The following is a 15622-nucleotide window of genomic DNA, read 5'->3' as shown; positions in this document are numbered from 1 at the left end:
ATGTGGCACAACCTAACTAGAAGAAGGGACTATTTGATAGGATACATTGTGGGACATCAAGCCAACTTAGTAATGGAGGGGACTGTGAAGGATAAAAATCGTAGAGAGAGACCAAGAAATGAATACAGCAAGCTGATTCAGAAGGATGTAAGTTGCAGTGGTTATTCTGAGCTAAAGAGGCTTGCATAGTATAGAGTACATGGTGACTCGCATCAAACCAGTTTTCTGACTGAAGATCACAACAATAACAACCTGCATTATTCCGTGAAGTATCGAATTTTCAAATGTTAACGTACTTTTCGGTCACTCTGTACATGTTGAAAGAGAAATATTGACGTCCGCCGAATGAGGGCATAGAAGCAGTTCAAAGGCGACAAGTGGAAATTTGTCCCAGACCGGGAATCGAACGCGGATTTCCCGCTTTATGCGAGTGCCCGCCTCATCCACAGCATCTCACATGATCCCGCAACATGCCGAACCTAGGGTGCATTCACATTGAAAATACTGTGTAATGCTGTGAAGGCTTAGGTATTACTATTACGTGTGTGGTGCCTGTTCTTTCGGACATGTCATATCTTCAGTGTGGACGCACCCTAAGTCGGATCTCTTACGAGAATCATGAGAGATGTTGCGAACCATGAAGGAAATAGATTGGGAGGGTTGGGGGGGGGGGGGGGGGGGCGGCGGGGCGCAACGGCAATAGTGAGCGACAAGTTGGGAATTTAGGCCGGACTTGAAACGTACTCGGATAGCCGAATGGGTGAAGACAACTGCTCGCATAAAAGCGGGAAATGCAGGTTCCGGTCCACGTCCGGCACAATTTATCACACGTCGCCATTTAATCATTTCAACGCTCTCATGCAGAGGATGTCAGTATTTGTTTCAACATGTATGTGATGTCTTCTCAGTTGTAGTTCACTCACGAGCCAAAACATTATGACCACCGTCTACGGCAAGACTGAATATCAGTTCGTGGCACGCAAGAGAACCGTACCTACATACTACCGTATAACCATCGAAAAGATTCCCGTATGGTCGAAGGAGTAATAAGCATCCCTGGCATAGAGAAGCAACTGAAAGATTTGAAAGTAAATAAATCACAAGGTCCGGATGGAATCCCAATTCGGTTTTACAAAGAATACTCGACAGCGTTAGCCCCTTACCTAGCCTGAATTTATCTTGACTCTCTCGCCCAGCACAAAGTCCCAAGTGACTGGAAAAAAGCGCAGGCGACTCCTCCAGTAAATAAGAAAGGTAGACGAACGGACCCGCAAAGTATAGACCAATATCGCCAACTTCGGTTTCTTGCAGAATCCTTGAATATATGCTCTGTTCGAATATAATAAATTTCCTTGAGACTGAGAAGCTTATTTCTGTGAACTAGGATTCTATTGTATTGTATTGCATGGAACTGGGGACCTAGAAACGACGGGGAGGTTTCGTCCCCGCTGTACCCCTCAGTGGTTGACAACCCCACAACAGGCTACAGCAGTCCACTCACCCCACCGCCCCGCACCCTCTCCTACACACACACCAAACCAGGGTTATTGTGCGGTTCTGCCCCCAGTGGACTCCCCGGGAACGTCTCACACCAGACGAGTGTAACCCAAATGTTTGCGGGGTAGAGCAATTACGGTGTACGCGCACGTGGAGAAAGTGTTTGCGCAGCAATCGCCGACATAGTGTAACTGAGGCGGAATAAGGGGAACCAGCCCGCATTCGCCGAGGCAGATGGAAAACTGCCTTAAAAACCATCAACAGACTGGCCGGTACATCATGCCTCGACACTAATCCGCCCGGCGGATTCGTGCCGGGGACCAGCAGACCTTCCCCCCCGGAAAGCGGTGCGTTAGATCGCACGGCTAACCAGGCGACCGGGCGAGCGTGAGGTAGGATAGTTTTAGAAAGTTTCGCTCGTGCGAAACACAGATTTGCCCTTTTCTCACATGATATACTGCGAACTATGGATGAAGAGCAACAGGCAGATAGCATATTTCTAGATTTACGAAAAGAGTTTGATGAGGTGCGCCATTGTAGGCTGCTAAAGAAGATACGAGCATCTGGAATAGGTTCACAGATACGAGAGTGACTCGAAGACTTCTTAAGTAATAGGACCATGTTGTCCTCGACGGCGAGTGCTCATCAGAGATAAAGGTATCATGTTGAGTGCCACAGGGAAGTGCGACAGGGTCGCTGTTATTCTCCATGTACATGAATGATTTGACGAACAGCATGGGCAACAATCTGCGATTGTTTTCTGACGATGCTGTGGATTACGATAGGGTGCCGAAGTTGGATGACTGTAGGAGGATACAAGATGACTTACACCAAATTTCTAGTTGGTGTGATGAATGGCTTCTAACTCTCAATGTAGAAATAAATAAGTTAATGCGGATGAGGAGGAAAAACAAACCCATAATGTTCGAATTCAGCATCAGTAGTTTCCTACTGATCAGAGTCACGCCGTTTAAGTATCTGAACGTAACGTTGTAAGGCGATATGAAATGGAAAGAGCATGTGAGGTTTGTGGTAGGGGAAGGTGAATGGTCGACATCGGTTTATTGATAGAATTCTAGGAAAATGTGGTTCACTTATAAAGGTCTCTAGTGCGACCTATTCTTGATCGCTGCTCGAGTGTTTGGGATCCTTTACAGGTCGAATTAAAGGAATTCATCGAAGCAGTTCATAGGGAGCCTGTTAGAATTGTCAGCAGTAGGATCTAACAACACACAAGTGTTAAAGAAATGCTTCGGGAACTGAAAAGGGAATCCCTAGAGGGAAGGCAACGTTCTTTTCGAGGATCACTATTTGAAGCTTACTGCAGAACGATCCTATTGGTGCCAACATACATTGCGCATAAGGACCACGAAGATACAAGAAACTAGGGCTCATATGGAGGCATACAAGCAGTTGGGTTCCCCTCGCCCTATTTGCGAATGGAACAGGAAAGGAAATGACTAGTAGTGGTACGGGGTATACTGCACCACGTGTCGTAATGGGATTGTGGAGTATCGGTAGATGTTGATGTAGATGTGAAGGGGTAAGGAAAGTATATAAGCAGAGCAGCGACGAACGGGAAATCTTTGTAGCTACGATACGGGACGCAAATGGAGAAATCTACTGACATAAACGGTTCTGAGAAATAGCGGATAGTTGTGGTCGAGCGCCTAGAAAGTAGCAACTCGGCAACGACAAATCTGATCGCCTGTTGGTGTGTTACTGTCGCGAAACCTATGAAAGTGATTGAAGGTCAATGAAACCACGAGAATGCGATAAGGTGTTTATACATGCGCGTCTCATCCCACAGTGTGAAGGCCAGAGGTCAGCCCGATCTATAATGCAGGACGTCCACGACTCATCACAGAACATGGAGGTCTTGCCCGCTCTGTAAAGTAGGAAAGGAGGCGATATGTGGAAGCTCTGACGACAGTGCACAAATGTCTGGGAGCACACCATTCTGCGCACATTGTTGAACATGATACTCCGCAGCAGACAAACTTCACGTATTTCCGAATTGACCCAACGACATCGTCAGTTACGCTTGCAGTGAGCTCGACATCATCGAGAATGGGCCGTGGGGCAACGGAAACGTGTCACCTGGTTGTATGAATCACATTACTTGTTACACCAGGTCTATAGACATTGTCGCGTCTGTAGTTTCCTGCGAGCGTATCAGGATGGGAACTAGACGCTAAATCCAGTAATGAGGTGGCTCGTCCAATTCGCAGTCCTGGTGCTGGAAAACGAGCAGGAAATTCTTTGCAGATAAGGGAACTCGGTGTGATAAGGGACGTATACTTCTGATGAAATAACTGAGATGAAACACGAGGTAGGATAAGACCACTGTCGAACCCTAAGAGGCACCAACACATTGATTGTAAGTTGTGCAATCCTGCATGTACCCTGTGCAGCTAAGTGCCACGAGAAACTAAGTCCCGTCCCGAGGGCAGAGTAATTCAGGTCCAGCGTCTGAGGCAACTGTCGAAGGAATCTCTCTAGCAGCACCAGCGGCCCTGCTTATTTAGGCTTGTCTGATGCAATCCCCAGCGATCACGCGCGTCTCCCGTGACCTTTCGTCCTTCCAGAACATTCTGTCGTAGCTGGCTGTGTAGCTCCAGCGCCCCTTGCCACAAAAACGCTACCTCTCCTGCTTTCCAGCGCCCTGGCTGACGTTAGGTTGCTTTCCTACATGTTCATCTTATGCAGTCTCATCAATTTCTACTCACATCCGCGACCCATTCGCGACAGCAAGTCCGAATACACCGTTATCGAGGCGAACGGCTGCTCGAAACATGCAGCGTGCCTTGGGTGCAGTGCAGTGGTTGCGGTATTATGCCATGGTAGCATTCCCATTCTGTTTCACCTATGGTAGTAACGAAAGGTAGTATCATAGATGTGGTCCACGTAAATCCTTATTGCTGACCACCGGCATCCCTTCATGTTTAATGTATTCCCGACGGCGATGGCGTATACGAACGCGATAACTAACAAGGCCAGAATCGTGTTACAGTGGCTTGAGGAGCATGATAGGCAATACACGTTGATGTCTTCGCCATTAGATTTGGCTCATATGAACCCAGTGGAACACAATGGCGTGCTATCGGCGACCAGCTTCACACCGACAAACCTCCGGCCTGTAAGTTACGTCAGGTGCCACATACTTCCAGAAACATACCAAGGATTTGTTGTATCCGTGCCACGCTGAATAGTTCTTGTAATGCGTTCAAAATGTGAACCAACACGTTATTAAGCAATTGGTCACAATGTTTTTACTCGTCTGTCTATTATCATGATAGAATGTATCCCATGCATTTTGATTTCGTGGGAAAAACTGTTGTGAACTACATGCTAATAAGTACAGTTCTAAACATCGCCAGATCGTGGAGCGATGTAAGGCGGAAAATCATATAAGTATAGTTGCAGGGAAAGAGATGCCAAACTAAAATTCATCGAAAAAGCTATAAGGAAATGTAATTCATCACCGTGCATGCTTACAAAACCCCTCATTCAACCGATTCATGAGTATTTTTCATGGTTCTTACACCCGTGCGAGGCAATATAATAGATATATGGAAAGGATTAAGAGAAGAACGGCGTGATTCACTTCGAAATTATTTTGCCAACGCTAGAGCGTCACAAATGTGGTGAAATACGGAGAAAGTGGTACAGTTAAGATGTTACGCGTCACGGATGATTACGAAAATTCCAACGATCCATCCCCCAATGCGGTGCACATATTTTTCTGTCTTTCATATGTCGTGCGTAATGATATTCGCTTTCATATGTCCCGCGTAATGATATTGGCCTAAAAATTGAAGAAATTCTAGTTCACACGAAGGGCTCCCGCCAATTGCTCTTTCTCTGCATCGTCCACGAAGATAATAACAACAGAGAGAAATAATATTAGTAGTGGAATAAAGATGACTTACGTAAATCAGTAAATGTTTCTTTTTAAATGATGACTAGACAACAGTCACTTCTTCGGAGCAGCAAATACAGAAATTCGTTAACCTTTCATAACTCACATCCCCGCAACCTGTGGTACAATATACAGGGTGATTCAAAAAGAATACCACAACTTTAGGAATTTAAAACTCTGCAACGACAAAAGGCAGAGCTAAGCACTATCTGTCGGCGAATTAAGGGAGCTCTAAAGTTTCATTTAGTTGTACATTTGTTCGCTTGAGGCGCTGTTGACTAGGCGTCAGCGTCAGTTGATGCTAAGATGGCGACCGCCCAACAGAAAGCTTTTTGTGTTATTGAGTACGGCAGAAGTGAATCGACGACAGTTATTTAGCGTGAATTTCGAACGAAGTATGGTGTTAAACCTCCTGATAGGTGGTGTATTAAACGTTGGTATAAACAGTTTACAGAGAATGGGTGTTTGTGCAAAGGGAAAAGTTCTGGACGGCCGAGAACGAGTGATGAAAATGTAGCACGCATCCAGCAAGCATTTGTTCGCAGCCCAGGAAAATCGACTCGCAGAGCTAGCAGAGAGCTGCAAATTCCACAATCAACTGTATGGAGAGTCCTACGAAAAAGGTTAGTTATGAAACCTTATCGTCTGAAATTGGTTCAAGCACTGTCTGCAGCTGATAAGATTAAAAGAATCGATTTCTGTGATTTTATCCTTGCTCAAATGGAAACAGATGAATCTTTCGTTTCAAAGATTGTGTTTAGTGATGAAGCAACTTTCCACACCAACGGGAAAGTCAACCATCACAATGTCTGTATATGGGGCACTGAGAATCCGCGGGAAACAACTCAGTATGAACGTGACTCGCCTAAGGTGAACGTTTTCTGTGCCATTTCAGCCAATAAAGTTTTTGGTCCCTTTTTCTTCGAAGGTGCTACTGTAACTGGACTACAGCATCTGGAGATGTTAGAGAATTGGCTGTTCCCTCAGCTCGAACAAGAAGCACAACAATTCATATTTCAGCAGGATGGAGCGCCACCACATTAGCACTTATCTGTCCGTAACTACCTGAACGTCAACTAGCCGAAGCGATGGATCGGCCGCCAGGCAGCCCGTGACAGAGCACTTCATCACTGGCCTCCAAGAAGCCCTGATCTTACCCCCTGCGATTTTTTCTTATGGGGGTATGTTAAGGATACGGTGTTTCGGCCACCTGATATGCTAAAGAGAGTGTGGAACGAGTTGGAGTATCGGGTTCATATTGCTCGTGTGTCTGGAGGGGGCCATATTGAACATCTCTGAACTTGTTTTTGAGTGAAAAAAAAACCATTTTAAATACTCTTTGTAATGATGTACAACAGAAGGTTATATTATGTTTCTTTCATTAAATACACATTTTTAAAGTTGTGGTATTCTTTTTGAATCACCCTGTATTTAGAACATTGGGCAAGCTCTGCAGGAAGTAGGTGCTATAGCTTTGTTTACTTATTTATTCGCTTATTTGTACTTGGCAGAATATCTAGCGCTCTCTTAAACTAGATTAGATACCTGACAGTTTTTAGTTTAGACAAACGCGCACTTACGTGACAATTAAAGGCAATACATCAGATACGGTAATTTCAAGTGACGTCCCTGCACTTGAATCTGTTAACAGTTTGGACCACCGCGCAGGACAACGCAGTTACCAAAAATTGGCAGCACTATCCCCTGTAACTTTTTCATCTTGATATTTTTGTTTTGTAAATAATATGAAACGACACATACACCACGCGGCACATATACAGTGTTTTCACACACAGTAAGTGTTCATCCAAGTGTTCTAAAAAGATCCCTGAAGGACCGAAAGTGATTTGTGTATTATTTAGAAAAGAGGTGCAACAGATGTGGACTGATTAGACACAGATTCACTATATGTATGGCATGCGATTTATTATGTTTCAGCCTAAGTCCTATTTTGTTTGTCCAGTTATAAACTGCTTGCAAAATGAAGTTCATAACTGCTGTTAGACTCTCTGATCTGGTACTGAGATAGTACTGAAGATCGCCTGCTTGCAGATTGTAGTTGGAGTATAATAAATTGGGAAATACATTGTTAATAAGCGCAGCTGTCAAAAAATTAGTCACCCGCAGGAGACATGATGCTAATACCGTGTAACCTTGACTCTAGCCTTGATAATGGACTAGATCCACCCGCTGTTGCAAATAGACCCAGCCATTATCTGTGGTTTTAAGAACGGGTGAACTTACGAACCAGTCGAGGTACGATAGACTGCCCGGGTGTTCGTCAAACGAGGAACGTATGGGTGCACTACTAAGAAGACGGCTGTTGTTTCCTGGAAGACGAGAGCGTTCACAGCATATTACGAGGATCTGCGAGAAACGGCAACGCTTGGTCCGAGAACGTTGAAATAAATGTATTGCTTTGCGATCACGGTGAATTATATGAAGCGAACGAAAACCACTTCCCTCTTTAATTATGCTTTTCACTTATAGCGGGTTAATGACCTCATTCGGCGTTTGGTGGACTCTACGCCTTCCACCATTTGAAGAGATGAGAAGTCGTGACTCGTCGGACTACATCGCTCTCCTACAGTCAGCTGTTCTGTAGTTCCCGTGTTGTTTGATTCATTGAAGCGTCATGCTCCGCTGTGATCAGTGCCGTTTTGCGAGGTACGAGACTGTGGGGATGTTTCCTTACTGCCATTCTGTCACGTCTCCGCGTCGATCTCTCTTATGGTGCTGATTCCAAATAACCAGCTAGCATACAGGGTATTGGGAAATTCCCGTTACCAACTTTTAGGACTTATAGAAGGGAATGAGCACATATTCGTAATGTTTTGAATAGGAACTCATATCCGGAAACGTGCCGTTTCCGTTCTACGACGGTTTCAGTTCACATGTGCAACGCATTCGCGTCTGCTGAGGGAAACAGAAAAGTTATATATGGATACCAGATAGAAAAAAACACAATGCATTCGTATAATCGATTCGCCTCGATGAGCAATGACTCCACCACCTCCAGTGCGGATGCACAATTATGTCCGACCTCCTGCAGGGATTACCAAGGAGTCTGCGTAGGTGCGATAAACACCGTGTCCGGATGGTGCAATGGTGGACGCATTTGCCTCGTAAGCGGGAGATCTCGGGTTCGAATCCCGGTGCAGCACATTTTCGCTCGTCGCCGCTGGTTCCGCATGAAGTCCCGATGCAGCTTACATCAAAAGTCTCTTCCTTTTCTGCCCCCTCCACCTTTAGTATACATAATTTGCATTATACCATCGATAATGAACGCTACAGTGGTTTGTTAAACTTACCGTACGTGAACTAACATTTAAATCAATGCTAAATGTCCTGCACGCATTCCGTTGCGCATGCTATCGACGGATGAGGCAGAATGAAACTATTGTCTGGTGGGGTTGCATGGCAGACTGCTCCTTCTACTACGCATCGGACCGCCATCCGCCTTTGTACTGCAGCGAGTGTACGCCATTCCCCGCAGACACATTGGGAGGTCCGCGTTAATACAACAACAAATTGGGCAACCTCACTGACTGTGTGGACATGAGGATGGGGCGCAAACGCGATGGTTATTTTTCTGCCTTCCTATCACGTACTGGGTACTGATTTCTCTAATGAATACCCGTTTATCATCTGCATTTCTTCTTGGTGTAGCAATTTTAATGGCCAGTAGTGTAGATTGTGGACAGTTGGGAATGTGGGTCTCACGGGAAACGTGCAAGGGATAAGTCCCTGCAGCCGCGCTATTCATCTGTGTCCTCGGTGCCTCCGATGGTTAGAGAGTCTGCCATGCAAGCAGGAGATCTCGGGTTCGAATCCCGGTCGGGGCACACATTTTCAGTTGTCCCCATTGAGGTATATCAACAACACCTGTCGGGAGCTGAGGGTTTCGACTTTTAATGATGAATCCGGAGCTCAGAGGATGTCTCTGACGGTTGCCCGGACCTCACGTACCCTCATCTCCCTGTGTCGAGTCTACGTCAACTACTTCCTTCTTGATGCTGCGTTCGGCCAAGGTTCACCCATTCCCGCCAACATCGTTGGTTAGTGGCGTCGCTTCTATTCAAAATTCGAGCGATTTGCAATTACTCTAACCTTTTTCTTGGAGCACAACTACATGTACTGTCTGAAATGCTGACATCTGCTTATGTTGTTCAAGCGTCTGTCTGCGAGGCATAGTAACTGTCCAGCTGAGTACGCGGAATGAAATACGCGAAGACTTTATGCCGTGGTATCGGCGTGTTCCCCGCTTATTATCCTTGCCAATTGGGTGATGAAATTGTGCTGCAACGTCACACACTCATCCATCGGCCGCCAAAGTTTACAATTTTACATTTTTCGTCGATGTGAATATCAGTTCGCGGCCAATTTGCACAACTGCTTCGTGGTGCGCCTTTTTTGTCTTAGAGTGTTTCCGCGTACTGGTTAAGTTTGAGAATCAGCTTAAAATCTCATATGTCAACTTCAGATTAACTACATGAGCAATCAGAAAAGAAAGGAATTTGTCCCCATTTTGAAGAAGTACTGCTTTCAGACTAACTTTGTTGGAGTCAAAGAACAACCACCAGTTTTTACTCTGAAGTCATGGCCAAGTGTCTCCATGGTAGACCAAACATCATTATGAAAAAGCAGGTCAGTTTTCTTGGAGAAATATTCTGAAAACGTAGCGTGGTGGTCACTTTAAACACTCCCATGTCGCGAAGAAGAAGGAGATCCAGCCTTACACACACGAATCTGAAAGCACAGCCTATTGCTGAGACGAATTTTAAATCACGAATAAAATCGCTTACATCCCCTTGGGACGAGAAGTGTGGCTCATTTGATTGAGTGTGGTCTTGAAATTTTGGTTCGTTACGCACAGATTCTTCGCTGTCTTTGGCGCATTCGTTACTGTATTCGTCTCCTCTCACTGTAACACATGTTTAGATGTGTGTGAAATCTTATGGGACTTAACTGCTAAGGTCATTAGTTCCTAAGCTTACAGACTACTTAACCTAAATTATCCTAAGGACAAACACACACACCCATGCCCGAGGGAGGACTCGAACCTCCGCCGGGACCAGCCGCACAGTCCAGGACTGCAGCGCCTCACACCGCTCGGCTAATCCCGCGCGGCTTCACTATAACATCTCAGGAGACACTGATATCGGCAATTCTTCACTGTGACATACAGGCATTACAGCAGATGGTTAATTACGATATTCCAAAGTTTTCCTTGTTGTAGATACGATTCCACCTATTTTTGTCAGACAAAATTAACAGTCCATTGTATTGTGCGTCGGGTTCCTCCGAATGATGGGAACAGCAAAGTACATATAAAATAATCCTTTTAACCATCTTGGCATGCGCGTAGTACAGTACTAACAGGATATATCGGGGAGGGGGGGAGGGGGGGAGAGGGGGGGAGGAATTCTTGTACTGATCGTCACACTTACATCGGAAATAAAGTTTGTAGCATTTGTTTACAAGAGGATTAAATTCCCAATTTTGCGATTTCACAGTTAACCTTAAAGAAACTGCACTATTTTCACTTGTAGAAGGCGTTTCCTCTACTAAAATGATAGAAAGCACGTACTACAAATCTTCACGCACTTAAAAACAGCAAGCAGTCACTTTGAATAGTTATCAAAACTCTCGGTCCTGAGATGGAAGTGAAAACAAACAGAACATGAGAAGCATGACTCATTGGCAGTGCTGCCAAAACACTTTTATTTCCTGAAGTCAGATTTCTGAACTGATAGTAATTATTTGTACATATTTCGATGATCAACAAAGACATCTACAGCATATTTATGTTAAACCATGGAAGATTAGCCCATAAGCGGTGTTTTCAAAGATTTCGATAGGTAGAGGGTAGCATATCAAATAAAAATGAACCAGATGGCGAAAAATTGGCTTCATTTTAAAATTCAGCACCCGTTTTGTAACAAAAACCTTATTGAACGGTTCTAGTGATCTGTATTGTACACACACACAGTTCAAAAAATGGTTCAAATGGCTCTGAGCACTATGGGACTCAACATCGGAGGTCATCAGTCCCCTAGAACTTAGAACTACTTAAACCTAACTAACCTAAGGACAGCACACAACACCCAGTCATCACGAGGCAGAGAAAATCCCTGACCCCGCCGGGAATCGAACCCGGGATCCCGGGCGTGGGAAGCGAGAACGCTACCGCACGACCACGAGACGTAAACACTAGTTTTGCGAGGCGGTACTTTTATCTAATGGTTCAAATGGCTTTGAGCACCATGAGACTTAACTTCTGAGGTCATCAATTCCCTAGAACTTAGAACTACTTAAAGCTAACTAACCTAAGGACAGCACACACATCCACGCCCGAGGCAGGATTCTAACCTGCGACCGTAGCAGTCGCGCGGTTCCGGACTGAAGCGCCTAGAACCTCTCGGACACCGCGGCCGGCGGTACTTTTATCCGAAGGCCACGAAGGCCGCAGCGGTGCCGATACTTGCCCCCTGCAGAAAGGCCGCCGCAACTTCGGCAGAGGTCGTAAATGCCAGGCGGGCAGCGCATGGCCTTTCCAAGGGACACGTGCGGTATTTTAAAAATGCCAGCCGTCGTCCCAACTCCTGCTGCCTCCCGTGCCCGTCAGTGTTGTCCCCGTCTGCCGTGAAGAAGCGTCTAGGAGACGGCAGACTGCAGCCATGGCTGGCACTGGTTCACAACTGTGCTCTGGCCTCAGCGTTACCAACAGTAGTCGGTACTCCAACGGGGAGAAACTATCTTGTCAGTCCAGTTTGTTCAAAATCTCAATTTCGGAAGCTTGTAACTGTCGAATACTTTCTGTTTGATCTCACTCCTTTTACACTTGGCACGAAGCCGCTAGGTGCGGAATCGCCTGTCCCCGATGCAGGCGCCCGAACGTCAAGAAGCCCGCCCAGCAAGATACGCTGAACTTTCTTGCATCGTATGCTGATCTCAATGGCAGCAGCTGTCACAGAGCTATTGCACGTTGTAATGTGATACACAAAAGTGTTTTTAACCCACGAAGAAAGGGGTTTTATTCGTTTCTTCAGACTCTGACTTTGCTTCCGTTCCAGTAAACTGTGGTGTATTGCGACGCTAGGTCTCGCCGTTGCGTAATCCTTCCGCGTATTCTGCGGGTGTGGGTAATATGTTACCGACCTCGCTTAACCGGCAACTTTGAGGAAGCTGTCAACCGCACTGCGAGAGGATTTCCTGTTTGCGTGTCGCCGGAACGCGTGAACCCAGTGCGGAACCCTGGCTGAGACATTCAGTGCTCTTGTCGCCAGGGACCTTCGCACACCATTCTTCGCTGCAGGTACGATGAAAAAGCCGCTCTCCACTTACCTCCCGGCTGCGTAAATGAAGCTAGGGAGGCTTTCGGAGGCAAGTGTTCCAGTTTACACCGGTGTGCTCATTAACGTCAGAATTGACCGAAGAACCGCGAGGTCAGTTGCTGAACAAGCACACTGCAGTCTGTATTTTTGTGGCAGTTGTATATGTGTTGCATTGTAAGATACGTAGAGTTGTGTGTCTCCTGCAGACGAAGTCAGTTGCTCCGTGCTTTTGTGTGAGTGCCACTGAACTGCATGCCGCAGAATCCTTTTCCTCCTGGCGTGTTGCCCTTGTGTGCCGCCGCGTAAGTTCCCTCGCACCGGCTTTAAGGCTTCAGACAGAGCACCCACATCATACATTCAATATTTTCACCCAATAACGTAGATTCATGTAGCCAGTTGCTGAACAAATACGGTGAAGCTTTTAGTAGTTTTTTAGGCTTCGTATATGTGTTGAATTGTTACATTAGTTTTCGTGGGTGCTGGACAGAAAATCAGTTGCTGGATGCTGTCCTGGAAGTGCAGCGAAACTGTAAGCTGCAGTATCTTCCTCCTTCTCGAGTGCTGCAGTTTTTGTGGCGCCTTGAAAGTCGCCTCACAATGTTTTTAAGAGCCAGCGCACTCTCAGTGTATATTTGATATTTCCGCCCATTAAAGACTTAATTGGACGAGGAATCATCTTAGGCTTTCTTGTATGTGTTGGGCTGCCAGATTTGCAGGGTATTCCGTCTCGTGCAAGAGCAAATCAGTTGTCTGACCCTCCTCCCGCTGCGGCCAGTTGGTTTGGAGGTGTTTCCCGCGCCTAGCCAGAACAGAGCACCCCCCCCCCCCCCCACCCCCCGCCGGCCAGCCATGCGGCTGCTGGCGGCGGCGTCTTGGCCGCTGTCGACGCCGGCGTGGCTCGCTCTCACCGCGTCGTGTCGGCGCTGTCCGCAGGAGTACAAGCGGCGGTCGCGCGACATGGAGACCGAGACGGAGGAGGAGCTGCTGCTGTGCCCGTCACTGGCCGCCTCCTCGGGCAGCCTCTCCAGCAGCGTCTCGCTCTCCGACAAGAGCGTCTCCACCGACAACAACGTCGAGGAGTTCCTCGCCGACGCCCCCTTCGCCGGTAAGTACCGGCAGCGCTCCGGCTCGCTACTCTCGGAACGACCCTCCGCGCTCCCTGATTCCTCGCACCGAGGTAAGTGCGTCTTGCCTTTACGAGGGCCAGAACAAAATTTCTCTCACGCTCACCGAAAAACACTTTTTTCTACAAACACGTATTTCCGAAAGGATACCAATTTTAATTAAAATGCAGGATGCGTTTCGAGCCCTGGGGGCTTATCTTCAGGTGCTTTGACAATATAAACTCGTGCTCATAAATTAAGGATAATTGTAGAATGTGGTGCTGTAACTAACCTGTTTCTACGGGTTATTACGTTAAGAGTGGGAATGGAAATGCTTATTGATTGTGAAATTAACGTGAGAAGATTAGGGTCGCCACCAACTCTAACCATACAACTAAACAAAGGTTTGGTCGAGTCGGGAAATAAATTAATTTGATCACAGACAAAAAACTCACAAAAATGCATACGTTCTAATGTCGCTCATAGGGGATACGAGGGCCAGAACAAAATTTCTCTCACACTCACCGAAAAACACTTTTTTCTACGAACACGTATTTCCGAAAGGACCCCAACTTTAATTAAAATGTACAATGCGTTTCGAGCCCTGGGGGCTTATCTTCAGGTGCTTTGACAATATACACTCGTGCTCATAAATTAAGGATAATTGTAGAATGTGGTGCTGTAACTAACCTGTTTCAACGGGTTATTACGTTAAGAATGGGAATGGAAATGCTTATTGATTGTGAAATTAACGTGAGAAGATTAGGGTCGCCACCGACTCTAACCATACAACTAAACAAAGGTTTGGTCGAGTCGGAAAATAAATTAATTTGATCACAGACAAAAAACTCACAAAAATGCTTACGTTCTAATGTCGCTCATAGGGGATGCGATGTAATTAATAGTATTGCCCGTGCACTGTTCACGACAATCAAACATTTAAAATAAAATAGAAAATGCATGAACACTGCATAAGATCAGCTCCCAGCAACACACCTGAAAATAAGACTTAATCTAAAGCATTTGTTATAAAACACAAGGGGAAACTAATCACTGGACCTGTGCTTAAGCAAACGCATTGGATGTGATAACGGGAAAGCTACGAGGTGAATGGCTTAGGTGCAAAAACGTAACCTCGGAACAGAAGAGAAAATTGTAAATAAAATCATTTATTCCTAAGATAAGGATGTAAGGCATGTACACAATTCCTGATAACATTAATTCCTGAAACATTAAAGAAAATCATCGATACATTCACCGTTATAATCTACACCTGAAATCATTGGTGTGAACCATTCATACAACTGCTGTTGCCTGATAATTGATCGCAATAACTCGTGAAACGGTACACGTTTCGCAGTACACCCGCGTGCCCACGTGGTTTGAGGAGACACAATTTCTAGGTATTGTGGACAAGATGCAACAATATCACATCACACAATCATGAACAGTTAACATTCTTTAAAACAAACATGAGCACGGACAGTTAGTGATGACGGTAGCCCAACAAACTCTAATGTTCAACCACGTGGTTGGCTCCCCACAGATGAAAGATACATAAAGCAGGGAAAATTTCCGAGAAGGCAAAGCTATTAATATTTAGAAAAATGAAAGCTTGTTCAGGCACAGCTGAAGGCAAACAGACATTCATACAGAAGCGAGTGCTCACTTCTTATCGACACCTTTGTGTGACGCTTTTCCGGTGGATCCAAGTCTGCTATAGAAATTTACTAAAAGAAAAATCTGTCAAAGTTTTGCATTCC

General features: G+C 45.8%; 1 protein-coding gene across 1 annotated transcript in view; it reads left to right on the top strand.

Moving 5' to 3' along the window:
• Window positions 1-15622, top strand: part of LOC124622942 (ankyrin repeat and SAM domain-containing protein 1A-like) — a 579621-nt gene that overhangs the window by 554427 nt on the left and 9572 nt on the right. The window contains exon 11 of the mRNA XM_047148732.1: window positions 13690-13933. Within this exon, the coding sequence (XP_047004688.1) occupies window positions 13690-13933 (244 nt within the window). The remainder of the gene's footprint in view (window positions 1-13689; window positions 13934-15622) is intronic.

The sequence above is a fragment of the Schistocerca americana genome, chromosome 7, assembly GCF_021461395.2.
Source record: "Schistocerca americana isolate TAMUIC-IGC-003095 chromosome 7, iqSchAmer2.1, whole genome shotgun sequence".
Taxonomy (NCBI): Eukaryota; Metazoa; Arthropoda; class Insecta; order Orthoptera; family Acrididae; genus Schistocerca; species Schistocerca americana.
The sequence above is the reverse complement of the archived record's forward strand: the minus strand, read 5'-3'. Positions and strand labels throughout refer to the sequence as shown.